The sequence below is a fragment of the Vicugna pacos genome, chromosome 8, assembly GCF_048564905.1.
Source record: "Vicugna pacos chromosome 8, VicPac4, whole genome shotgun sequence".
NCBI classification, from domain to species: Eukaryota; Metazoa; Chordata; class Mammalia; order Artiodactyla; family Camelidae; genus Vicugna; species Vicugna pacos.
Window position 1 is genome coordinate 32786107 of NC_132994.1, and position 25977 is coordinate 32812083.

General features: G+C 37.7%; 1 protein-coding gene across 3 annotated transcripts in view; it reads right to left on the reverse strand.

Annotated features, from left to right (window-relative positions):
* Window positions 1-25977, reverse strand: part of PDSS2 (decaprenyl diphosphate synthase subunit 2) — a 189231-nt gene that overhangs the window by 12249 nt on the left and 151005 nt on the right. For all 3 annotated transcript variants that reach the window (XM_006205627.4, XM_072965668.1, XM_072965667.1), the window contains 3 exons: window positions 24201-24374; window positions 23151-23282; window positions 8563-8595 (listed from right to left, as the gene is read on the reverse strand). In XM_006205627.4, coding sequence (XP_006205689.1) covers window positions 8563-8595; window positions 23151-23282; window positions 24201-24374 — 339 coding nt within the window. The remainder of the gene's footprint in view (window positions 1-8562; window positions 8596-23150; window positions 23283-24200; window positions 24375-25977) is intronic.

Below are 25977 nucleotides of genomic sequence, written 5' to 3' on the forward strand. Positions count from 1 at the left end.
ATGACAAAAGCTATGCTGGTTATTTAATTAAAAAGAACACGGTGGGACAAGAGCACTCACATCATGTGGGTAAATAGTCCTGAGGATTATTTCAGGAATACATAAACTATGTAAGAGTGAATCTGAGTTCTGTTATTTTACTTGAGTCCATGTCTTACTTATACATTTCTTAAATCCTCCTCAGGTCCCAGTTTTTCATCTGCTGACACCTGGGGACCACTTACCCCAAAACTACTACCACTACCGCCAGCACCACCACCCACATGACCCTAGATTCTTGACATCCTTGTGCATCCTGACACAAGATGAGCTCAAAACACACTTACGACTTCCATCACCAGAATGCACCTCAAACAGGAAAACTCTGTGTACTGAGAGCAATGACAATGAAATAAATGTATATACCTCAGTACGCCTTCCAGGCAGATTGCATCAGACTGGGGGCAGATGCAGGAATCAATGTCTGGCATAAGTAAGTTATTCTCTGTGCCATCCACCTGTAATCAGATCTGCAGGAATAATACCTCTTCCAGATGTAGGGGGCTCTACATTATGGGGCTATGGTATTTGCTGACATTGATCCTTGCTACCCTCAAGAGAATAGTGGTGAGAACTTGTTTTAAATGGTTATATCTATAAAACTTTCTTGAAAGACTGAAGAATGCTTACCAGCATAAAAAAATCACAGTAACTATTGTACTAGTTCAGCAAACATAAATCATAAGACAGTCACTTACTAGACAGTCACGATTTCTGAGACCAGAATTAGTTAGATTATGTAGTAATGCATATCATTTTCTGGATGTTTGTAAGAACAGAGCCTGCCTACAAATTCTCTTTTACTTCTCTTTGTAGTTATGTCTAAAGCACCTTGAGAAGCAGTGTGGCAGTAAAGAGTACAGTGTGGAGTCAGCAGACCTGGGTGGAATCATGACTGTGAGATAGTAACTGTGTGAACACTGTTAGGTTATTCAACCTCTTCATAAAATGAAGAGATTCAGATACAGAATTGAATAGAACCACTTGTTTAAAGTACTTAGTGTGTGTCTTGAACAGAGTGCACACTGAAAAACATGCATACAATAACATGCATCTTAAAGAGATCACAGGACAGAAAGGCCTACAATCTTTCCTAACAGGTGCACACAAATCTCGTCAAGAATGAAGATAAAAGGTAGCATAATTTCCTTAGATCTAGAACAGGGACACCTTCCATAGGGGGCACCATTGCACCATGCACAAATCAATCTTCAGTGGTACATCGTTGTCTTTATTATGATCTGGTGAACAGGTAAGATCTTTCATCAAGCCAGAAAGTCAAGGACTTGCAGGGAGAGACAGGATCTATGCATCCACAATCTTTAGTAGCATCTTACACATCACCAACCTACACTGGAGTCTTGTAATCTCTACTGCTATCTCAGTAACTGTGCTATTTCAGAAAGGTGGTTAAGGACATTCAGGATCAATATTCTGTCTCATGTGGTCAGTGGGGAGGCTGAGTAGTGCCTGCAGACACTGCTTAGGAAATACTAGGGAATGTCTTCAGGTGTACCAACTGAACAAATTACAGCTTTCTGAAAGATCAAACGTCTTGAAATCACAAAAGTCCTTAACTCTGTATAAAACCAGGCTGTAGTATTACTGAATGAGTTTGCAAATATCAATCTAAGGTAAGGGCAAAGACTTCTGACTTACTAAAATCACATTCAACATCTACACGGAGATGCCTCTGTTTTCATTCCCTCAAAATATATAGTTTTGGAAAATGCATGATGCCTTTCCACCTTTTTTTTTTTTATGACAAGGAAAGAGACAGTATTCTTTTCGGATCTACTTAAAACTGTTTCAATAGACTAAGCAGGCTCCCCTCTGGGGACAGACGGCTCAGTCCCCCACATAAAGTTACACAGGCTCTCCCTGCGCACAGGTGGCTCCCGATACCACAAACTGGGAGCAGTAATTGAATCCAGCTATCCCACAGCGCAGAGCGTTTACCCACAGAACCAGCCTGGCAGGCATCTGTAGTTAGTTTTCTAGACTAAGATTCAAAAGGTTACCCCACCTGAATCTTTGTTTCAACCCAGAAAGTGCATGGCATTGAGGATGCAACCATTTGATTGAAAATATACTTGGTGAGAAATAAGAGGAGTAAAGATGGCATTAAAGATGCAAAAAAGGAATATAGGCACAAACATCTGGCACATCTTGGGTTATCCATTCATTCACTCATTCATCAGTAGTTCAACATATATTTATTGGGTACCTAGTATGTGGCAGGAACTGTGTTAGGCCCTCAGGGTATAAATAGTGCGCAAAACCAGACATGATTCCAGGCTTCCAAATAAGAACTGGCCTTCATCAACAATCTAAGTTTGCCTTAGCTTCCTGAGAAACGTTAGATATTATGTAGACATGTAGCCCAGTAATTCAAAAATGATAAATTTAAGAATGGGAGAGATTGCTCCACTAAATATTATTGTTATAAACTAAATAATTTAACATTTTACATATAAAATTGGAGATAAAACCCCAACAAACTATGAATATATGACTTGAAGAAGAACAAAAAAGATTTACAACTGCCTAGAGGATTGAATTCAAATAGTATCAATAGTATTTGGGTGAACAACCAGAAGGAGGCATATTCTATGATGTCATAAAGAGGCCTTCATTGATATCATTTAATAATTTTATTCATGATCCACAAAAGACAAGAGATTATGATCACTAAATCTGTTGATGCCATTGAGGTGTGTGGGATTGTTAACACCTCGGAGAAGAAGAATCTAATTTTAAAATAATATTAAGAAATCAGAGGACTAGATCATCAAAGCAAGATGATAGTCACTGGGGACAAAGGCAAAAAATACATTCACAGACTTGAAGGAAAAGAACTAGCTTGATGATGGGGAATGAATGAACGACCAGAGGGTGACTGCTTTGCAAAGAGACTTGGGGACTCATAATAAGGCACAACTCTGGTTCAAGATACTATTGTGTGTGTGATTAGAATTTATTTTTGATTAAAAGTTTCACGTGGTACAAAATCTGTTTCACTTTATTATTTTTCCATCACTGAAAACTGCATTTTGAGGGAGATTTGGAATCAAAGCAGTAATTGCAAAAACCGAGTTTAGTAAATTAATTGTTTTGGAAAAAATTAAAATCTATTCCTTATTGCTGAAAAAGATTCCCTCAAAACAGAAAAAAACCCCCACTTCTCTGAAACGTGATTGCCAAAAGAAAAATAACTTGTTTTATCTGATTTTTAAGGAAACAGAGAATGGGGGATTTGAGACTTTCAGATGGCAGTTCTGGCAGTGGCTTCTAGAACCCACCCCTGTGCTATGGGTGGGTCATCAGATCAGTGCCTGAGCTGTGGGCTCAGCGTACGAGGTGTCTGTCTTTCTCAGTTATTCCTCAGCACCTCAACCACAACTTTAGGCCTAGTGCAAAAACTCACAGAGTTAAAGAAACACATTTTCTAATTGTGTATTTTCGCCATTGCCATAGACACAAGCAATTCTTTAGGAGCCTAGAATTAAATTCTGGTTATGTCACTAGAAACATGAGTTCAGGCAAGTTATTTTCCAATTCTCAGTAGTTCAGGTCATAGTCTGGAAAAATTCCAATTCAAATCAGAGTTTACACTTGTAAAACAGAAACCTTTAAGAAAAAAATGTTTAAATATTATTACCTTAGTGCCCTTATTTACATTTTTACATGTTGTCATTCAGTCTTTATCAAGCATATAAAAGTTTACATAGTTGCACCCATATCATAATAGTATTTGGATTTTTTTCCTTTCAATTCTATTTTAAGCATCTCATCTAATTGGACCACAAATCCTTAAGGGAAAAAGATGGGCGAGGGGAATGTCAATGCTTCTACATAGTCTCCATAATTCTCACTACAACAGAAGTCCTAAATGTTAAGACAACTTTAAGAGGTTGGAGGAAACAAGAGATTTAGTGCATGCGGTGATGCTGTTTGGAATATGTTACCAAAGGAGCTAATGCAAAGTCCCAGGGTAGAAGAAGGAGCATCTGGCCAAGAAAGAGGTACAGGGAAGAGAAAACACAGCAACATCTGGTCTCTAAATGTGCCAATGTGAAAAATTCTCAGAGCCAGTTAGCCAGGGTTATGGGAAAGAACAAGCAGGCAAAAACTATCTGCCAAAAAAAAAAAAAAAAATCTGGCTTTGTCAGAAAAGAAAATACAATAATACAGAAAATTCCCTATACTCAATCTTCAAACAAGAATTTTGGATTTAATATGCAGCAAAATGGTTGAAGCAATTTATGGACAGTAGAAGAGAAGAAATAGTTAAAAGGGCAAGCCTTGAAAAGGAGAACCATGACATGAGAGGAAAGACTCTTTTTTCTTCCAAAAGGGAAGTGATGATGTGTGATCATGCAAATGCAAATGTCTGTGGACAGCACAGTTTGCTGCTGGGAAGGGAATTTTAATGTGTACCCTATGCAAATGCGTTTTATAATAAAACAAAATATGCAAGGCTTCTGAAGTAGGGAGGGAAGAGGAGAGCAGTGGCTTGGACACTGTGCCTGAGAGGGCCAGGGGTGGGGTGGGGGTATGGAGCCAGGGGAACACAACACTCTGGGACCCTGAACAAATTCTAGGAGAGAGGGCATGTCAAAACCCACTCCTTCCAAAAAAAATCTCCCTCTAATGTTTGAGAACTGGATGCCTGATGAATTAATACCTGCAAAATCTTTCTTTACTGAGTACTTAACCTCGAGCAATTCTCCGTGCTTAAAGTGAACTCAGTAAGAAGATGTTAAAAACAAGTTTCTTTTCTGTACTGAGTCATGGGGAAAATTATATGAACTGTACAGAAAAGACGGGAGATGAATATAAAGACAGCTCCTGCAAAGCGTTTAGAGTCTTTGTATCAAAATTAGCATGAGTGCCAAAGCCCGTGTAAGGCCCAGTCTTGGGCACTTACGAAGAATGAGCAGGAGGCTGGCCCACACTGCTGAGAGTCTGGTTTTGACCAAGAGATATTTATTCATATCTGTATATCTTGAAGCAAATTATCAAAAAGAAATTGAGAAACAATCTGTCTCTCCGGGATGGAGATATTTAAGCCAGCCATTTTGAAAGTGTTAAAAAATTAAAACTGCAGAAAGCCGAACCATAGGTGCCATGTTTTGCCTGAAGTGGTAAAAATACCATCTGCCTCAGTCTTTTAGCAGCATGCTTGCTTCAAGTAGCAGTAGGCTAAACTACAGGCATACGCTCAGCTCCAGCTGGGGAAAATACACAGACGTTTGTAGATGTTTTTCTAAGTAAGAGTAGTCAACATATTCATTTTCCTTTAGACGTATGTATTAGTTACCATAGCAAACCAAGAGTGAAACTGGCCTGGGAAATGTCTCCACTGGTCCCAACATGTGCCCGTGAATCTCTACAATTCAATAGGTGGCACTCTTTCCTCTAACACTGAACTCAATCTGCTGTGCTTAACCTGGGGCCAGGAGCCTGGGGAACACGGAACAGTCCGAGAGATAGGTACGCAGCGCTGCAGACCAATTACTGTAATTTAAATCCCCACAGTACTGCGCCATTTATAAGCAAAACCGTCGGCATCAGTTTTCTGGTCACAAGTCACTTCTAGTAATTATATTCTGTCCAATAAAACTTCTCCTGCAGTTTTAACTAGGTAAGTAAGATGCTCCTTGTTTTTCCATTTTTGAAGCCACTGGGTAGAAATGCCTTCTAGTTGAGCAGCTTCCATCCCTGCCCAGCCCCAGGTGGATGAGCTTCAAGAGTGGGTCGAGTGCTCCGGTGCTGGTGTTGACCACGTTACAGAGGCAGAAGAGACTTAATGAATTAATAGTTGTTGTGTGCTTTGATATCTTTAGATGAAAGGCACTGCAGCAGTGTAAAGCATTCGTACCCAGGCTCTGTCGCAACAGGAACTTAATTAAGAAGTAATTCAATTTCTTTTCTGAGTGAGGACAAACCACTGTTTTGCTAAATGTGACAGACAGTCTCGAGATCAAGCTGAGACTGATTTTGAAATGATCGCCTCTTCTGGCCTCTCCCTTCCACGCCATTCTGAGACTGATAAAATTTGAGAGATGGCATACAAAGCCACAGAGTACATGGCCAAAATAATTTTCTATGGTTCTTAAAATCTGATTTTTTTCAGATAAAATATGGCTTTTGTGTAAATACACACCACTTGGAAATAAAGAAATTTCCAGCAAAAAATACATTTCACGATACTCTCTAGAAATAGCCACTGAATTTTTCAAATGTAGTTTTAAAGATAAACCCACCACGGAGCCCTAAGCTGCCAAGCATGATGCCTGCATCAGTCAGCATGAGTACCAGGATCATACCACGGACTCATGACACACTACATAGAAACAATACTGCAAGCTGTACCCTGCAGGCATCTCCCTGATACTTGGCAGAGATGGATATAATCTTTTTTACCCACGTTACTTGAGTTTGGGTCTATGTATACATGATAGGCCTGGATTAATCGCCTAGATCAAGTTGTGCCCTTAAATATCAGAATAGCACCACATATTTCAGTGGAGTGGGTTTCTGTTTACAGGCATGAGAAACACTCACTAGGCACTTGGGAAGGCAACCTTAGGGCTGCTGAACATAGGAATGAACTGTGTTATATATATTCTTTGAATGGCTAATTTGAGTCTACAATCCTCAATTCCAGACCTCGACCTCCTACACTTCTTCTAGCCCAATGCTAATGCAGCACGCGTCCACACGCATTTGTCAAGCACCCCTACATGCCAGCCTGTGCTGGGTACAGACGAAGCAACCATGGACAAGGCCATCGAGGGCCTTGCCTTCAGGGCTCTTAGATAAAAAAAATAATTTTAGATTATGATAAATGTTAAGAAGAAAAAAAGACAAAGCAAAGGGGGACTTTGGATAGGAAGGTCTGAGTCAAGGAAGCATGTGAGGCCAGGCCTGTGTCAATCTTATGCAGGTAGCAGTCAGCCCCAGCCCAGGGCCTTGCACGTACAAAACATCAGCCACATGGTGCTTGGGTGGATGAAGTGGATGAATGAATGAATCTGGATCTCAGTAGTACACAAGATAAGAATATTCCCCTCCCTAAAATAAGAATGTCTCCTCTCAAGTTTGGGCCTCAAGAGTAGAGCAGCACTGCTCTAAACTGCTTCTTTTATCCTAAGGAAACTGAGGGAAGACCAAAAAGGTTAAGTCACTGATAACAGATTTTGCAGTGAGTTGGTGACAAGTCTCTGGAATGTTTGCTCAATTTTGCCGTGAACTTAAAACTGCTCTAAAAAATAGTCTATTAAGAAAAAAAAGTGACCAGAGATGTCAGGAAGATGCTGAGTTCAGTTTAAGACGTTTTGAGCTTCTTTGCCTGGGGGGGACTCAAGAGGTCATGTTCACAGCCCACCTTTGGGAGCAAGGCTCAAGCAGACATCTACGATGGAGTGACAGATACAGAAGTCCTCTGTTTAGAGGTGCTTCTATTAATCTAGTTTTCCTGAAGAAAGCAAAAATTTGAGATAGAGAAAAGGAGGAGCTGCATCTCAGGCAAGGACAAGCAGCAGGGTAAAGGCACTGAGCCACGGGTGTGCACCTCAGGGCTGTCAGGAGAGCACCAGGTTCTGGACGAGCCCTGGAGAGATCACAGAGGGTTTCAGTTGTCCCACTACAAGCAGAGCCCTTACAGGTCGTATTTCTTCCTCCTTGTCTTTAGAATGCAGGTGTGCTCACACTGGCTATTCCTGACTATTGCAAAAACTCCAGATGGTTAGCATGTTCCTTTAGCCAGGCAGCTGTATGCACCCCACACATCTGCTAAAATATTCCATTTGTTCCTCAGGAAAAAACAGAACGTGACACAAGTATGTTCACAGGCTTGCACTGGGGCACTGAAATCAGAAATCCTGCAGCAGTTTTTAAACAAGGCTGTGTGTCAGAATGATCTGTGGTGACTTTTTTCAAACCCTTACATCCTGCCCCTGCCCTGCTCTGCTCACCAGGGGATTCTGATGTTGGTGAAAGAGGGTACGATGCTGTGGTAACCCAAACATGTATGTTTTCAAAAGCTCCACAGGTGATGTGAAAACTGCTGCCTTTAAGAATCCAAATCTGCCCTGTACGGTGCTTCCTAGGTATTATCTGATAATGCTAAAAGCTGTTTCCCCTAGTCCAAAGGCATCTTTCCAGTGACGGTTAGTGATCTTATTTAGCTTATTTTTCTTCATAGCACTTACTACCATCTGACATTATATTATATATTCATTTAGTTGTTTATTAGTTATCCATCTCCCCCACTAGCTTGTAAATCATGAAAGAAACAGCTGATCTGGTTCACTCTTGTATTCCCAACACCTAACACAGTGTCTGGAATAAGGTAGGCATGTAATAACCTTGTCGCTAAATGAATCCTATTTTACCTGCCTATGCCTGTTACTTAACTGAATGTGATGGTTCTCTTTTAACCTTTCAAATACAAATGAAAACCAAATACCAAAGTGAAGTGTATAAAACTCTGTGGAATGTACAAAATCTACCTACCTTAGCATAGTCTAATCTTCCTTTCTCTTGAGCCTAAAATAGAAGAGAGGGAAATTAATTAGCATTTCTATAACTTTTGCTTTTCAAAGAATAAGTCAACTCTCTCTCCCTCTCTCCTATCTCTATATATCTATATAATGAAAGATACATAACTTTCAAACATATTGAAAAGTTGACAGAACAGTACAATGAATGCACACATACACGCTATCCAGATCGGATGTAGCAGACACCATGACTCTTCACCCCTCCATGCTTCCGCACACATCTTGTAAGCAGAGGACATCTCATACATGATCATTTTCAAATTAAAAAAACTAACAGTAATGCCATATCATCTAACATACAATCCATATTCAAATTCCTCCAACTGTCCCAAGAACATCTTTTACAGCTTTTTTTCTCAAACTGGAATTAAGCAAGATTCACAGACTGCATTTGGTTTTCTTTTAATTAATTAATTTATTGAATGCATTTGGCTTTTATGTCTCTGGTTAGCCTTTTAAATCTAGCTTCCTTTCCCCATTTGTCAAGAAATGAAAATCGTTAACGTTTTTTTCATGAAAATAATTGACTTTTTGAGGTGACCAGGGCAGCTGTCTTATCAAATGTCTCTCTTTTTGGATCTGTCATATTATTTCTTCATTGTGTCATTTAACTTGTCCTTGTTTTGCTTACAAACTGAAACCTGGGTCTGAAGGAGCTTGCTTGGATTTAGGTTAAACATGTTTGGCAAGAATCCTTCCTGCGGAATATTATGTACTGCATAATGCATCAATTCCGGAGGTAGAAAATGTCAGGCTGTCCCACTCCTGGTAATGCTATACGTTTGACCACTTGGTTAGAGGGGTGACTATCAGGTGGTTCCACTGTAATGACATATTTCCTTCTGTTCAATTAGTAAGTAATCTGGTGGGGTCAATTTTTTCCCATTTTTCTTGGCATAATTTTTATTATGCCATGTTATGTCAAAAGACCCCCACCTCCATTGCACCTTCACCAGAGATGAGGAGAGAGAAGAAAGCTGAGGGTGAGGAGACATCCATCCTGTATGAGGTCAAATTTTATTTAAAAATATTTTTAGTTATTAAAAAACAATTTAAAATTAAAACATATACTCAAAAGTGTTACACATCAAATCTGAACATAATAGAGACAACCAATGTGTTAGTCTTTGCTGGTAGGTCAGCTCATTTTTTTGTAGACTTCACAATAAAATTTCTCCTGCCACATCTGCACAGAACAAGAGCCCTTCAAGTTACAGACTGGTGAGGTCTTGAGACCATTTTGTTCCTTAGTTCAAAATGACACTACATAGATAATGAACATGGGCAGATTACTTTCATCAGAGAAAATGCGATCTGTATAACACTAGTCCTGACTCTTCTTGCTTCTTTATAATCTTTCAAAAATTTATCCAAAGATGCTTGCATTTTTCCTATTTTCATAATAAGCAACTTATAATAAGACATTGGCACCGTCACAAATGCTTCTGAATAAAAATTGAGACTTGCATGGTTTCAATGAAACAAAAGGCCTCTGCAACCAATGTACTATTAAAAAAAAATGGGAGTTTTCAATCTGCTCTTCAAAGATTTTTTTGGGATCCAGAATTTTCAGTGAACTAAGAAGAGGTTGAACTTAATCCTGAGATGCAACATACCAGCATGAATATGAGTCAGTTCTTGCAGATCTGTAAAAACCAGGTTTATTCTTCTCTCTGATCAGATATTTCATGCTGACTTGTTTGTCTGTCTATGGACATCTTTTCCCAAGAGGAAATAGTTTTGTCTATACTCCCCACCCTCTAACTTCTGCAGGCAGGGTAGGGAGCCCCTGAGCTCATCTGCATAGTGCACTCATGACCCAGCTACTGACTTTCACACTGTGCAAATATGAACTGGCCTTGATCCTATGAATAATCCATGGCTTGTGACCAAAACTTCAGCAGCAGCATTTCACAACGTGCTGTCTTTAAGTTCTCAAACTCCCGGCTGTCTCTCAAATTCATTTTAGGTTAAGAGTTATCCAACATGGAGGCCAATCCTGTGGTCACAAGTTTTCCACCTTGTTCATCTTTTCAATTGTTCATCCTTCTCCTAACCTTGCTGATTAGCATGGGCTGCTCAGGCACAGTGCTCTTCCAATGACGCACAAACTGGGAACTCTATGGATTACTCCTACCATCAAACAACTCATTCTGGAAACACATCTGCCACTTCCTCACTACCTTCAATCTTTTTTCCGCTCTAACCAGCTCCTCTTTGTTCTAGAGCCTTTAACATTCTCATCTTCCAGTGTTTAACACAAAGGACATGTTAAAAGCATTAAAACTGGTATTTGTTGAAAGTTAGAAAGTTGAAAGTAGAAAGCTTTCAGATCTTGAGGCTACAAGGTAAAAGTGTGGAGAAACTAATTTATATGATTTGGGTGGATTTTTCTTTTCGGAGGTATTGAGCCATTTCCTTGTTTGTCTCAGGAAAAAAAAATTCAACAGCAATTTCTTCAGGTAGTAAAAGTGACTATAATACTGTTTGTAGGTAAGCTAGAGTAGTTCTATCACAAATTTTTGTAAAACCATTTTTCCCATCACATACTTTGCTTATAAACTAATCATCTCAGAGAATTCCATTGATCTGAAGTACTTGTGCTTAATCAATCACAAGCTATTTTCTTTTTTTTTAAATTGAAGCATAGTTGATTTACAATATTATATTAGTTTCAGTTGTACAACATGGTGAATCAATATTTTTATGGAATCACAAGCTATTTTCAAACTCTCTCATTTTATTTTGTATCCTTTCTTGGCCATCACCCTTTCACCCAGTAGAGATATACTTTACTGGGGATGGCGGCACTGAAACACCATGTATGAAAATCTGTATTTGCTCAACATCAGCTCTTGAGTGTTTTGAAAGCTGAGACTAGAAGCCTACATAAAATGACAGCATGACTGCCACAGCCATTACGATCTGAACAGACTGTAAGTGTTGGTATGCAGCTCACCTGAATGTTCTTTTTATTTTATCACAACAAACATTCCAGTCCTGCAAAACCATTTGATCCCTGACTTCTTTCGCTTGTACATAAAAGTATCATTTATTTTATAAAACAAATATTTAGGTCTTTACAGGTATATGATATATATTTCCAGCTGCTATGTGAGTTAATGTCTATGTATGCCAGACACACACCTGAAAGTACACACCCTGATATAAAATTTTTTTTCACAAAAAGCTTTTAGAGTTTATAATACACAGCAAATTGGAAACAAATGCAAATGATGATTTAATTGCCTCCATAAATATTTCTCATTAAACATTGCCGATTCTGTTTCTCTGTAAAATAGTTAATTCACGAGGGTTGGGGGCATAGTTTCTGTCGCACCTGTTGGTGCTCATTCACTCAATACTTATCTATTGTGTACCTACTATGTGTTAGGTACTGCTTAGGCATTGGAGACACAGTCAGAAACAGAACAAACAAAAATCGCTATCCTCTAGGGGGCTGCGTAGTCTTGTTTTCTCAAGCAATCTCCCTCTAGAACTTAAGCGCCATGAGAGCAGGGATATTTTCTCTCCTGCTCAGGACTGTTTTCCATGTTAAGATCAGTGCTGGTAGATAGCAGATGGTCAGTAATATCTGGTGAATGAGTGAATAAAAGGATAAATGCTTTTTCTTTATAATCATTGGTTATATACTGCTTATTCAGGAAACTTAGAAAGCAAAGTTCCTATTACTCACTCCTAGGTCCAGGAAAGCTGGGAGTTTAGATACAGTCAGAATGTAGTTAATGTGGAGACATTATCTGGTGCCTTACAAATAATTTTTACTTACAAATACTTTATTGAACAATACCATATTTTGGCTTTATTACTCAACTTCTATTTATAAGTAGACTAAAGAAGGGAATCTATAGAAAATAAATTCAAAGAGTTCATCAAACACAAACAACAAAAGGACAGAACAGAGAAGAATGATCTAGTAGCCATCTCACTGATGCAGCGGCCTAGACTAAGTGCCTCAACCTTGATACCAGTGTACTGAAGGGAAAAGCGCCTGAATGGAGGTCGGGAGGTCTCAGGAGATTTCACGTGCACAACTCAAAGCCTCAGGTGCTAAGTAGGCCCTTTCTATGGAGGGGAAGCAAATGGCCTAAGATCTTAACGGTGACCACTCTAAAGAGGCACTGTGACCTCCCGGGAAGTGGATCTGCTGGGAGCCAGAAAATATGGTTTCTAGTCCATAATAGGTTAATACCTCAAGTAATTTAAACATTTTTGTGTGGGTCTTCATTTTCCTATCTGTAAAATAAGTGTACTGGGCCAGACCAGGCATTCCCAAATGCTGGGCTCTCACAAATGCTGAGCTGACTGTATCAGAATCACCTGGGTAACTTGTTAAAAATGCAGATCCTCAATACTGTAGCCCTGAATTCTGACTCATTTGAGGATCACTGGTGTGGACTGTGTCTAATGTCCTTTACAATTTATGCTTCTGTATGAGTCATTGTTTACTTCAAAGGCTAAAAAGAGAACAACTATATAAACTCTTTAAAGTTTCAAGGAGAATGGAGTGCTGTAACTTTCCCCCCTTCTTCTGACATCTGCCACTTACCATGTATATTTCTAGCAGAGCAAGATATTATTAAAATAGCTTTCTCACTGGGGCCCAAAATAGGCTGATATAAAATAAATGCAGACTGTATTTCAACAGCCAGCAGTCCTGAACCTCTTCCTGCCACACTGTTCATCTCCAGAAGACACTGTAAATTCTGCCACACATGGCAATTCCCTGAGGGCTTCATTACTTGGGTCTTTAAAAGGGATTCACTCATCTTTTACCTCCTGTAGGTGTGCTTCTTGTCAATCCAGGTCACGCGAAAAGAAAGTAATTTTTCCCAGTCTTTAGCAGTTCACAGAGAATGTGTGGTTTGAACCTTGTTTTATCTTAAAAAAATGTGAACATAGACAAGCTAGTGTGCCAGCGCTCATGACACTGTCAGGCCTCCTCCGACAGCTACGGCGAGCACTGCAAAACAATATTCTACACCAAAGCAAACAAAGCCAGCGCTCTGATTGAGAGGATGCACAAGAGATTAATTCCAAAGGTTTATATACCAGCCTCTGCAGACCAAAGGCAGATAGATTCCCCATTGGTAAGTAATGGATGTACAATGTGGTCTTTTTCTTTAAGAAACAAATGCTTTTTTATAAGTCAGGTAACAAAGAAGGATTGGATGACATAAATGAACCGTTTCCAATTTCCAACTCCTGTTATCTGGACTTGAAAGCTGGATATGGAAAAACCTTTTTCTAAAAGCAGAAAACTAATATTCCACAGCAGGGAGTGCAGACATTGCTAGAGACTGATCATCTCTAACTTATCATGTTATTCTTCCCTAATGTTACCGGTTATATTTTAGAATAACAGTCAATTTAAAAAAATAAGATTCTCTTCTTAAACCTTCAAGAAAAACTACTCTTCTCAAATTTTTTAGCCAAAAGAATATAAAGAACACTTGTTTGCCCTCCAACTAGATTAACGAGTTGCTAATATTTTGCCATCTTTGCTTCTATCTAGATGATCATTTGCTAACTATTTGAGAGTAATTTATAGACATAATGATGTCTCATCCCTAAATACGTCAGCAAGTATCTCCTAAGAACAACAATGCTCTCCTACATAATCACAAACCCATGATCACGTCCAACAAGTTTAACATTTACTATAATATTTAAGATAAAGTCCATATTAAAAATTTCAGGTCCAACCAATAGTATCTTTTACAGCTATTTTTATCCCAATCCAAAATCAAATTAAAAATCATGCATTCCTTTTGGATGTTATGGCTTTTTAATCTCTTCTAATCTACGAAAGTCCCCACACCGCCACCTTTTCTGTCTTTTGTAACATTGGTGTTTTTAAAAAGAATCCACGTTGGTTGCCCTGCAGACTGTCCCTTATACTAGATTTGTCGAATTGTTTTCTTATGATTAGATTCAGGTTAAAACATTTTTGAGACGACAACTACAGAGATGATGCTGTACACTTCTCCATTACATCTGAAGTCACACAATATCAGATGTCTCATTATTGGTGAGATTGTTCACTTCTTCCTTTTGTCTTCAATAAGTAATCTGTAGTGTGCTTTGAGTCCCTGAGAATATTCGGTTCCCTACTAACCATTCATCCAATTGTTTTAAATGATTATTCATTAATAATCCTTGTTTGAGTAAAAGATTACATTGGTGACTGCAAAAATAATGACACCTTAAGGGTCTGCCCTGGTACATGCAGAAATACTACTGACTCCTTTAGAGAAAACAGGTCTTACTGAAAACAAACTCTCTGCATTTGCTTTGATATTAGGAGGTGGGGTTTAGTTGTATATATATGTGCGTGCGCGCGTGTGTGTGTGTGCGTGTATGTATGTAGGTATGTGTGTGTGTATATGTATGCGCACGCACACGCGCGCACGTGTGTGTGTGTGAGTGTGTGTGTATATATGTATATATGTATATATATAAGATTTGTTGGTGGATAGAGAAAAGCAGTAAGGATACATCCATCCTCATCCCAGAATGATTTGGGTATAGTGTATGAGGATTTAAAAAGGTCACAAATCAGAATTCTATTAGATCTGCTAGCCCCGAAGTAGCTCAGCCAGCTAGCTCAGTTTGGTTTGGGAGGAGAAGCAAGCCTTGTTTTGCTGGGCTCTCCAGTTATGGAGCTGGAAAGACAGTAGAATATAAAGAAACAGGGTAGGCTTTTTCTTTGATATCATGACAATTCTCACCTACTAATAAGAGAGCACAGAGGGTATCTGCAGGTCAACACCCTTCTGAACTGGACTGCTTGGGTACCTGATTTTACCATCTCTTTTACTTGGGAAAGTTAATTTTTGGAGGCAAATGTGAATGTCTATGGAATTAAATTTCTTGTATTCTCTTCCTTTGGTTCAATGGGAGAAGAAGAAACAGACAGATGCAGAAGGCTGTGGTACCCCATAAAAAAAGAAGAGGGGAAGTTTGTGTTATCTATATAATAAATCTCTCTCTGTTTAGAAGTCGCGATACTGCTCTTAAGTCATTTTTCTTGCTGTGCTCTCTTGGAATCTGGAAGAGACATGAAATATAAAACTGCAGTTTGACTAAGAAAAACAAAATCTACCCAGATCTCAGAAAGGCCATGAGCAGGGAAATCAGGCTGATAGGAGAACTGAGTTATTTCCTCCAGTGGTCAGGTCCCAAGGTGATGGTCACCAATCCTGATGGCGTACCCCAAGCTCACCACGTCAAAAATCAAGCTTATATTGGTGTTCCCACTTTATTTTCCTATTTTTATTAATGGCACAATTCTGCCTGTTACCCACGCTCAAAATCCTGGTTTTGGCCTCTGACAACCCCGCCCCAGTACACATTGGCCAGCTTCTCCCTGTCATATCAGTTTTCAGGTCGTAGACATTTTCTCTTTGAAATGAGTTTTATACCTAACTTCCTTACCTTCCCATTCTCACTGCCAACACTCTGATTGGGACTTTTTCTCTGCACTTATCAACAGAGTCCTCCAAACTTCCTAACTGGTCTTCTTTTCCATAGTTTCTCCTTGCTCTTTTGATTCTACATAATGCAGCCAGATATACCTCCCTAAAACACATTTCAGACCATGACATTACCTGGCTCGAAAACTTTCAATGTCTGCTCCGTGACTTCTGAATCAAGCTCACTTTCTACAGACAAACATCCCCAAATTTTTCCTTTTTTAAAAAACTGAGGTAAAATTCACATAGCATGAAATTCATCATTTGACTAAGTGACATTTAGTACATTAACAATGTTGTGCAACCATCACCACTATCTAGTTCCATAATGTTATTTTTTTTCCAGAAGATTTTTGTCATGTTGTAACATGTATCAATACTTCACTCTTTTTCATGGCTAGATAATAATCCACTGCATGGATATGCTATATTTGTTTATCTATTCATCATTACTGGACATTGGGTCACTTCCACTTTTTGGCTATTGTAGTTATTGCTGCACATGTTTTGTTTGAACCAAAGTCTTTTAGTCATTACGTACTTTTTCAGCATTTCTTCATCTGTCTCCATAGTGTCCCATGTTTTTTACCTACGATCCAAACTGTAATAATTTTTTTTTCTTTGAATACATCACATGCTTGCCCACCTGCATCCGTTTTTCCTGGCTTCTGTTGTGAAGGAAGCACTTGTTCATATCTTTGCTGTCAAGACCTTCTTCTTCCAGGACTATCTCAGATATCACCTACTTCACAAACCCTTTCTTGACTCTTCCAACTGGATTCAAACTCTCTTTTCTATGAGCTCTGCAAATGGCATCAATTACAACATTCCTTATATTTGTGTGTTTCTCTTTACAAGGCCACAGACCAGCCTCAGGCAATTTAATCCTGTATCTCCTGTAGTCAAGCACTTTGTTTCCTTAAGTGCAACAGAAAACCTTAAGAAACATTTTAATTTAAGGGCTATTTAGAGCCATTTCATAGTCTGTGGTCTCATATAGTCCTTTCAAATGCCCATAATGTACATCCTGTATGGCAGAGGATGTCAATATTATTCCTTTTGAAACAACTCAGATAACTTAAATAATTAGAAAAATAACACACAGCATTAATGAGGACTCTCTGAATGTGCACTTTCTCTTTTGTTTAAGAGTCTATATGTGTGTGTTATGTTCATGACACCAGCCTTGCCTAGTAATTTTTGTTTCACTTTCTGAGAAGAAGTAAAAGTGGGATACCCAGGGACAAGTGAGTTATAGCTTAGCACTGGTAATATATAGTTCACTTAAAGTATTTTATGGCTGGTTATGACAGTGTCAGGATGTCACAAGCCTAAGTGACAATTCAGTACTTTCAGAAATAGCCAAGAAAATATAATCATAATTCTTATTTCTTCAGGTGACTTATAATGGCAGCAGAAAACCAGAAGGATCATTAAAAATAAAGCTTGCTGACCTGCATTAGCCCCTGGACTCCCTGAGAGAGTCAGAGCTCTGTGGTTCTCTGAAGGATTCTACTCTCTTTGATGAGGAATCAAAATGATAGCTGAGTAATGACTTTCACCTCCCTAGGGTGAATCATTCACTATCAGTATTTTTACCTGATCATTATTTTTCAGCAGCTACAAATTTAAATTTAAAATTAAGGTAGGGAGGGATCTGTAGAATTTAGTATGGAGACATTGCTCAACAAATATTTTTCAGTTATTTCTGGTCTGCCCTGGTGCTCTAAACTGCCTCTTATGAAAGTACGTAGTGTGTGTGTGCCTGTGGGTGTGATGGAAGAGGGCTATCTAATCGTAAGATTTGGGGAGGAGGGGGAAGTTGGGAGAGGTAGGAGGGCCTGATATGAATATTCCAGAGGTGTTCTGCTTCATGGCTTCACAGTGATGTTGAATGGGCACTAAGGGTATGTAATCTCCTCTTCCTTTCCTTGTCTAGTCATTAATTCTCTCTCCTGAAGCAGGAAATCAAGAGGGTAGAATGGGACACGAACCTGTCTGAGCAGAGCAGGGAAGAAATTTTACACGTGATAATAAGAAATCATGGATGTCTCCCAACACTGGGAGCAAGATTTTTCTATTTCTCAGTGTCAAAGCCAGTATTAAGCTTCTAATAGAGATAAATATTTTTCTTATAATGCATCTCTTGCCTAAGAGACCAGTTCTTAGACATACTTGAGAGCTGAAAGGGACCTTAGAAGTGATCTGGTTCAAAACCATTGTTTTACAAAAAAATAAAAATAAAAAGGATGTGAAAGAATGTGATTAAAGTTAAACAGATACTAGCAAAGCCCAAATGAGAATCCAGGTTTTTCAAATCCTGGTCCTCTATGGGCCATTTCTGCTATACCAACCTGATTCTTTTTGTTTAACAAAATAGGCTGCTACCAAACAGCCTTGTCCTGTGGAAGCCACACCACACACACTTTTTGGACAAACAATAACTCTATAACTACTCCAAGTATGTCACTATGTCAAATACTATGGGTGATTCAAAGGTGAATTTACTATTATCTTTAAGGATCTTACAATAAAATTCAAAACTTGGGAGAAGAAAGCATCACAAAAATGCAGAGGAGGTAAATATCACACAAAAAAATTAGAGAGCGTTAGAACTAACTTTAGGATTTATAAACAACCTCCTTGAGATTTAGAATAGATCTTCCCTCTCAAATTGTGTCCCCTAACTCTGACTAAGGGGGCATTCATAGAATAATATCATTATTGTAGAAAGCTTTATATAAACATGAATATAACTTAGAAAATTAAAATAAACTTAGGTAAGGAATATTTACTCTGAAGAATGTTGCTCTCTGCATGACAGAAACTGCTCATTTCTATTTGCTTCAGATGAATTCATCTTCTCTTCATCAGTGAGATGACTGATGACTCAGACATGCAGATATAAGGAGAAGGGCCCAAAGTCCACGGAGCAAACCACAGCAGCCTGGCAGAGCCTTGAGGTGGGCAATAAACTGCCAGTCTCTCTTGAAGGATGAGGATTTAGAGATGACCCCAGGGGACTAAGGTTAGAGGATAGAAACCTCATCTGCTCACCGGCATCATCTCGTCAGAGTTTACTGAACTCTGGACGCGATCTATTTGATTTACTTGAGTTAATGCCTAAGGCATAGGCTATGTGGAAAGGATATCCCTTTGAATTGAAAATCATGAGGATAATGATTTGGAAATATTTTACCAGCTGTTTAAGAAATCCAGGACTCTCATGTTGTCTATATCTACAACTTTTTATACTTTCAAAGACATCAAGAGTTAAACATGTCCCTATTCTGTGAAGCATCTTTAAAATTCAGATCTATGCTACTCTTATATGTATATGCATATATGTGAATAGCCAATGGAGAGTTGATAGCTTTCATTCAACATATTTAGCTGGATCTTTTCAAACAAAATGTAAGTCTGTAATGTATTCTAATGTAACACAATTAGAGCCACTAACACCATCTGTATATATATTTTTGGTTCAGCTGTCAAAAAACATACAAATACACCCTTGTAATATAATATTCGATACTTGAGTAATACTTCACTATACTATATACTTTAACTTTTTTCTATTTTTAAATAGATCAATTTTCATTTTCCTTTTACAATTATATAGTATTTTATTACATATTTTAATATGTAAGTCTTTGCCTACGTCTCTGATATTTTTCTTGAGATACATTATTAGAAGTGCAATTACTATAGCAAAGTATATGAACTTTTAAACTAAAGGTTTAACTATAAAAACAAATATGTGTAATAGTATACAAAAAACATACTGTATATGTATTTGTTTAAAAAGTCAAATGATACAAGACTTCTAATAAAACATCCCAGCCCTCTCCAGACCTTGTCTGTCTCGTGTCCCTCTTTAGCTGTATCTTCTGTTTATCTTCAAATATTTTTCTTATTTGATTTTTAAATTTTAAACATTATCTATTGTTCCTACTATAAAAGGAATAATTACATTTCTTACATGACCAAACACATTTCTTTCCTCTACCCTCCCCCACCAATGATTATACTTTTTGGTTTAAATACTGATTTGATATTTATGTTTTTGTGCTATAGAAATATTATTTTCTGAGCCATGTAAAGTGTTATGATTATATTTCCTTGTACATTAAAATTTTTTTCATTACAGCTAAGAACTGCCTCATTTTATTCCATATGTTTATTGTGGCTGTTTTGATAAGTGGGTCCCAAATTCTTTGAAATAGTTCCCATTGACAGGTGAGGCCTACAGCCCCTCCCCTTGATTCTGGGTGGGATTGTGACTGTTTTGATAGGAGACCATGAAAATGACAGGTGATGTCAGATGTTGGTCATAAAAGAAGATGCAGCCTCTGCCTTGTGCTAGAAAACCTGTGTTTGGAGTCCTGAGCTGGCAAGTAAGAAGTCCAGCTTCTCTGAGGCTGCCACACTGTGAGGAAGCCAAGCTAAATAAAGAGGCCATGTGTGAGTACTCTGGCTGGTCAGATACCTGGTTTTCTTGACAGCCCAGCCCAGGTGCCAGGTGTGAGTGGAGCCTCCAGATGATTCCAGTCCCCAGCATCACTGAATCACCTACAGCCTCTGAGTCTTTCCAGCTAAGGCCCCAGCTATCATGGAGCAGACACCCCCTCCGTGCACTGTCCGAATTCCTGACCCACAGAATCCATGAACATAATAAAATGCTTATTTTAAGCAGCTAAGTTTTGGGATAATTTGTTATGCAGCAGTAGTGACTGGAATGCTTAGTCCTCTATATTCCTATCATTAATTGTCCCTAAATTCTCAATATGGTCAAGTACATTAGGGAATCATCAGTTCCATTTTTTTCCTTGGAGATATTTTTTCTAGGCATCTCTGTTCTCTTATCCCAATCTGGCCTGGACGCAGAGCCATCAGCCCAGGACTTGCCTGGCTGAGACACAGTGTATCAGTTACTTAAGGATGTGGGCCCTGCAGCCAGGCTGCCTGGGTTTGGACCCTGACTCCACCACTTGCCAGTGCTGTGTGAATGTGCTCAAGTTAATTTTGCTCTGCCTTGGTTTCTCATTAGAACAGTGTTGGCACATGGTAAGTCCTCTCATTGTTGGCATTCTTGTTGGTTCTTATTCTTCCCTTCATACTGTCCTGGGAACTTCCATTGCCCCACATCCATGCCTGATGTCCTAGTTCCTAAATTCCACGTCTTTTTCTTTCTTGATTACTCCCTTGTCTTGCTAGAATACAACACCAGTTCCCTAAAAAAAGATACTTGGTAGGTAAGTTTTTTGAGAATGTTTTAAATTGTCTTTAACATCACACTTGATAATATGACTGGCATAAAATTCTAAGTTGGAAACAACTTTCTCTTTGAATGTTGAAGTTATTGTTCCATTGTCTTGGAGCATTCAGTATCACACTGAGACCATTCTGATTCTTGAGCCTTTGTACATAAGTTTTTCTTTTTCTTTCTATAAGTATTAGGGTCTCATTTTTACCTTTATTGTCTCAAAAATTTGACGTTGATGTCACTTGGTGTGTATCTTTTAAAATTCATCATTTAGAGCACCATTTCGATTTGGAAACACTTACAGGTTCTTCAATTCTTAGAATTTCTTTTCTTTTTAATTCTTTGTTAATTTTCATCTTCATTTTCAGTTTTCTCTTTCTGGGACTCAATAGATAACAAGATCTCTCAAATTGGCCTCTAATTTTCTTATCTTTTCAATTTTCTATTATCTTTTTGGTCAATTTTCTGGGAGATTTTCTTATTTATATCTTCCAATCTTCTGATTTTTTAAAAAAAATCTGCTTTCATATTTTATAATTCTGATTTCTTATTCTTGGATTGTCCTTTTTAACATATCACCTGTTCTTCTTTCATGGATTTAATATCTTATCTCACTAAGTATACTGATGATAGTGCTTTTGAAAATGTCTTTTTTTTCCCCTTGCACTGCCTGTGTTTCCTCTGGATTCCCTCTTTTTATCAGTTCGCTTTTGACTCCTTCCCCGGCAGAGGCTGTGCTCTAATGCCCAGTGGTCCTCTATTACCTATTCTACTTCAGCTGGATATTCTGTGCCCTTCATACTCTGAGGCTTGTCAACTGGAGGCCTCACTGTACGACAGCCAGCTGGTCAGGGATACAGCACGTTTACTGAGGGAGCCCCAAATGTCCACATCTGCAGGTCTTTTTTCTGGGTTTGACAGTTTTCCTAGAAAGGAATTCTCCTTTCTACCTGGTGAATATGAAGGATTTTGAACTGGCTGTCAGCATTTTGAGAGCCTATGAGGGAGGAGGTGTGGGAGGGGGAAAATCTTATCTTTTGGAAAGCAGCTATCCTTAGGCTCGCTCTACTTTAACGATGGCATCCTCACCCCAGCTGTGCCTGGTTCTCCATGCGCAGAGTCTCAGAACCACCGAGTTAAATTCCATGAAGCTTTGGATAAAAGGGCAAGAACTCTTTGTACCAGAGTTTCTGAATTAAAAGAAACCCCCAAAAGTTCCCTCTCATCTTCCATAGCTTCCCTCTCCCGCAAAAAAAAAAGTGAGAAATTCACCCAATTCAAGTCCCTTTACCCCTCCTGCTTAACCATACTTTCTTTTTTTTCTTTTGATAATGCCTCAGAACTTGAGTATTCAGGGTCCAAGTTTGTTTTAAAATAACCCAATGAGCTGACAGACGGAGCTCCTGGAATTCTGCAGCTTGTGATAGAGTCTACAGATGGGAAACTGCCGTCAGTTAAAGGGTGGTGCTATTACCATAGCCCAATTTTTGAAAGCCTTTAGGAAAAAAAATCATCTGAGTTAATTAGCATTCACCACAGGCACTAGTTTTGTATTGCAGTATTCTAAGAACTCAGAGAATAAGAAAACAGTATTTCCGTCTCTAACTTTTAACTAACATTTATCTCTCAAAAATGTAGATTAGAAAGTAAGTTTTACCTGTTATATTGAATAAGCTCTTATAGCACTGATCTATATGATCTTTATGGATGATTAATCTTAGATCATCACAAAATATGAGTTATGTTCTGGTACGTAAAATAGAAGTAATTTCATTTTACCTCTCCAATCTGCTTAATCCATAAATCTCTTCCAAGAAACTCCTGATGTAAGACTACAGGAGCTGAGTTTAGATTAAAAGTCAAGGAATCACTCGTCTTTTCTTTAATAAAAGGCTGGAGATCAGAATTTATCTAGAAGGAGTAGACAAAAGAATTAAATCAGTGAAATGCATATACACTAGCATGTTTTAGTCATATTCAAAAACTACTAGTTAATATAGTGAAAAATTAAGCTTAAGGAATGTAGTTATTAGTTATACTTTAATAGGCAAAAGAACAGTTCACATGATTAACAATAATCTTTAAAGTCCTTTAAAATAGTTTTTCCCTAACATAGCCCTTTTTTAACCAGGCAGCAGCCTTTATTTTGCTTTTTAAGTTCAAGGTAAGGATTTAGGAAAAGATTTAATAAATATCATTTGCTTAATAAGCTATTCAAAGATTTAATAAAATATGGAAGAAACTCATCTGGAGATATTACATATATGTATATATTTTCCCCCTCTTATGAGTTATTTAAGTAACATCTAAGAAATATATACTAAATGGAATTTTAAAATTACATATACATGGAGGCAACAATATAACAGCTAATCTTGAGACATTTTATATTTCATTAGCCCATTCAAAAGAATCAGTTATTAGAATGAAAGCTTTCAATTTCCATGTATTTCTAAATTTCATTAACTTTCCACAATTTACTTTACATAGAAACTATAAGGGAACTGTAACAAAAATGCAAATATTTTTCCATTCTGCGACTGCCAACATTACATGTTACTTAATAACTTGCAAGAGTTCTTTCAAGAACCTTGTTAGATGGTAAGAAAAGACAAACATCACAAATACGGTTTAAGTAAGCTTTCAGTCTAAATTATGCAGTACTCACTGATCATACTGTTTATATGATATAATAATCACCATGTATGATAGATTTTATGCAGACTGTAAGCAGTTTTTGAGATATAAAAGTAGTTATTAAATGGTAAAAGGCTTCTATATCATTTTAGTTATTTAAATACTAGAAAAAGAGAAAGAGTGTGCAAATACCTTATGACTCATGGCCATGTGCTTCCCATACTGAAATGCCATATCCTGAACCTCAGCATCATGCTTCGCTAATTCCATTGCAGCTTGGCAGCTCTTTGCTAATAAGGCACCATGGGAGAGAAAAGTCTGCTCCTTCCAAGTCGATATTCCAATATCATCTGTGATACGATTTTCCTAAAAAATGTAACAAAAGCCAAGATAAAAAAGAACTTAGGAGTAATTAAATTGTTTTGGTTTTTGAAGAGTAAGAGTTAAGAAATGAACTATTCAAACAATCAGGCTATTGCAACAAGACAGAACCAAAAGATGCTGAAGCTTAGTTCTACCTAAAGAGAACTAAGGGGGTAGGAACTGCTTTTTTAAGGTAATGGGGAAAAAAATGAAAGAAATGCTGAAACAAATTTTACTTTGAGCTAGGGAACATCTATTAAAATATATTTATAGGTTAAGGCAAAATTAGAGGCTTGGACCTTCAAACTATCTCTCTTCTATATTCACATTAGTTCTTAATTAAGTGGTAATATTCCAAAATACAAGAATCCTATTACCTTTAATTTATGTGAAACTGTCAAGGGCATAATGAAGAAACTGCATTCTCTTATAAACAGTTAGAAAGAAAAATCAGAGACAAGATTAACCCATTGTAATGGAGTATGATTTAAACTACCCTATTCATCAAAGTTTATTCCCATAAGAAGAAAGCAAGGTGATAAGGGAAGATATAACTATAGTTTATTTAGTTTCATCATTTTACATTATGAAAATCATAGTACTATCTGTAAGTAAGCATACACACACCTACTGACTCTAGATGAGTGATGCCCAATAAAAATATACTGTAAGCCCCATTATGCAATTTAAAATTTGCTAGTAGCTACATTAAAAAAGTGAAAAGAAACAGGTGAAATTAATCTTAATGACATTTTATCCCAATGTATCCAAAATATTATTTCAACATATAATGAAAATAAAATTATTATTAATATTTTGTATTTTTTATACTAAGTTATCAAAACCAGTGTGTATTTTACACTTACAGCACATCACTAGCCAAATTTCAAGTACTCAACAGGAACAGAGAGCTGGTAGCTACCCTAGGGGACAGCTCTGCTCTAGGCAGTGAGCTCTCTGAGAACAAGAATAATGAAGCAACATATAAAACAATGTTCATATTATGGTGTTTTGTTGAAACCCCAAACTAACTAGAATCCACTCAGAAGGATTAATTAACCCAAACACTTTACTTCCTGCCACCCATACCATAATCCTCCTTCCAACGTTATTCATAGACAAAATAAAAAATAGTAAGAAAACTGAAACAGAGACCATTCAAAGGTGATCTCAGATTTAGCCCACTCACCATGCTGAAGGGAATCTTCGACACAATGGTCAGATTAAATTCTCAACTTAATTAATGCCTTTACACAAAAAGGAGTTTCACTTATAGTAACAGTTGCATATATGCAACCCAGCATTGCAAAAAAGTCATAGGGGAGAAGTAGTGCATAAACTGCTTTACAAAACATTAGGTATAAATAATAACATTTAATTTTGAAATTATCTTCTTGTTTATAGTAGTTTTTTTAGTTTCAACTCTTTTGGTTTGAAATCTGAGATGGATTTTAAAATGTGCAAAGTTTATATATCATATTAATAAACCTGAAATAAAAACCATATTATCTCTCCATGTATACCGGAGATGCATTTGACAAAATTCAACTCCTGTTTTTGATGGGGAAAAAAAAGCACTAAATAAAATAGGAACTGATGTGTATTT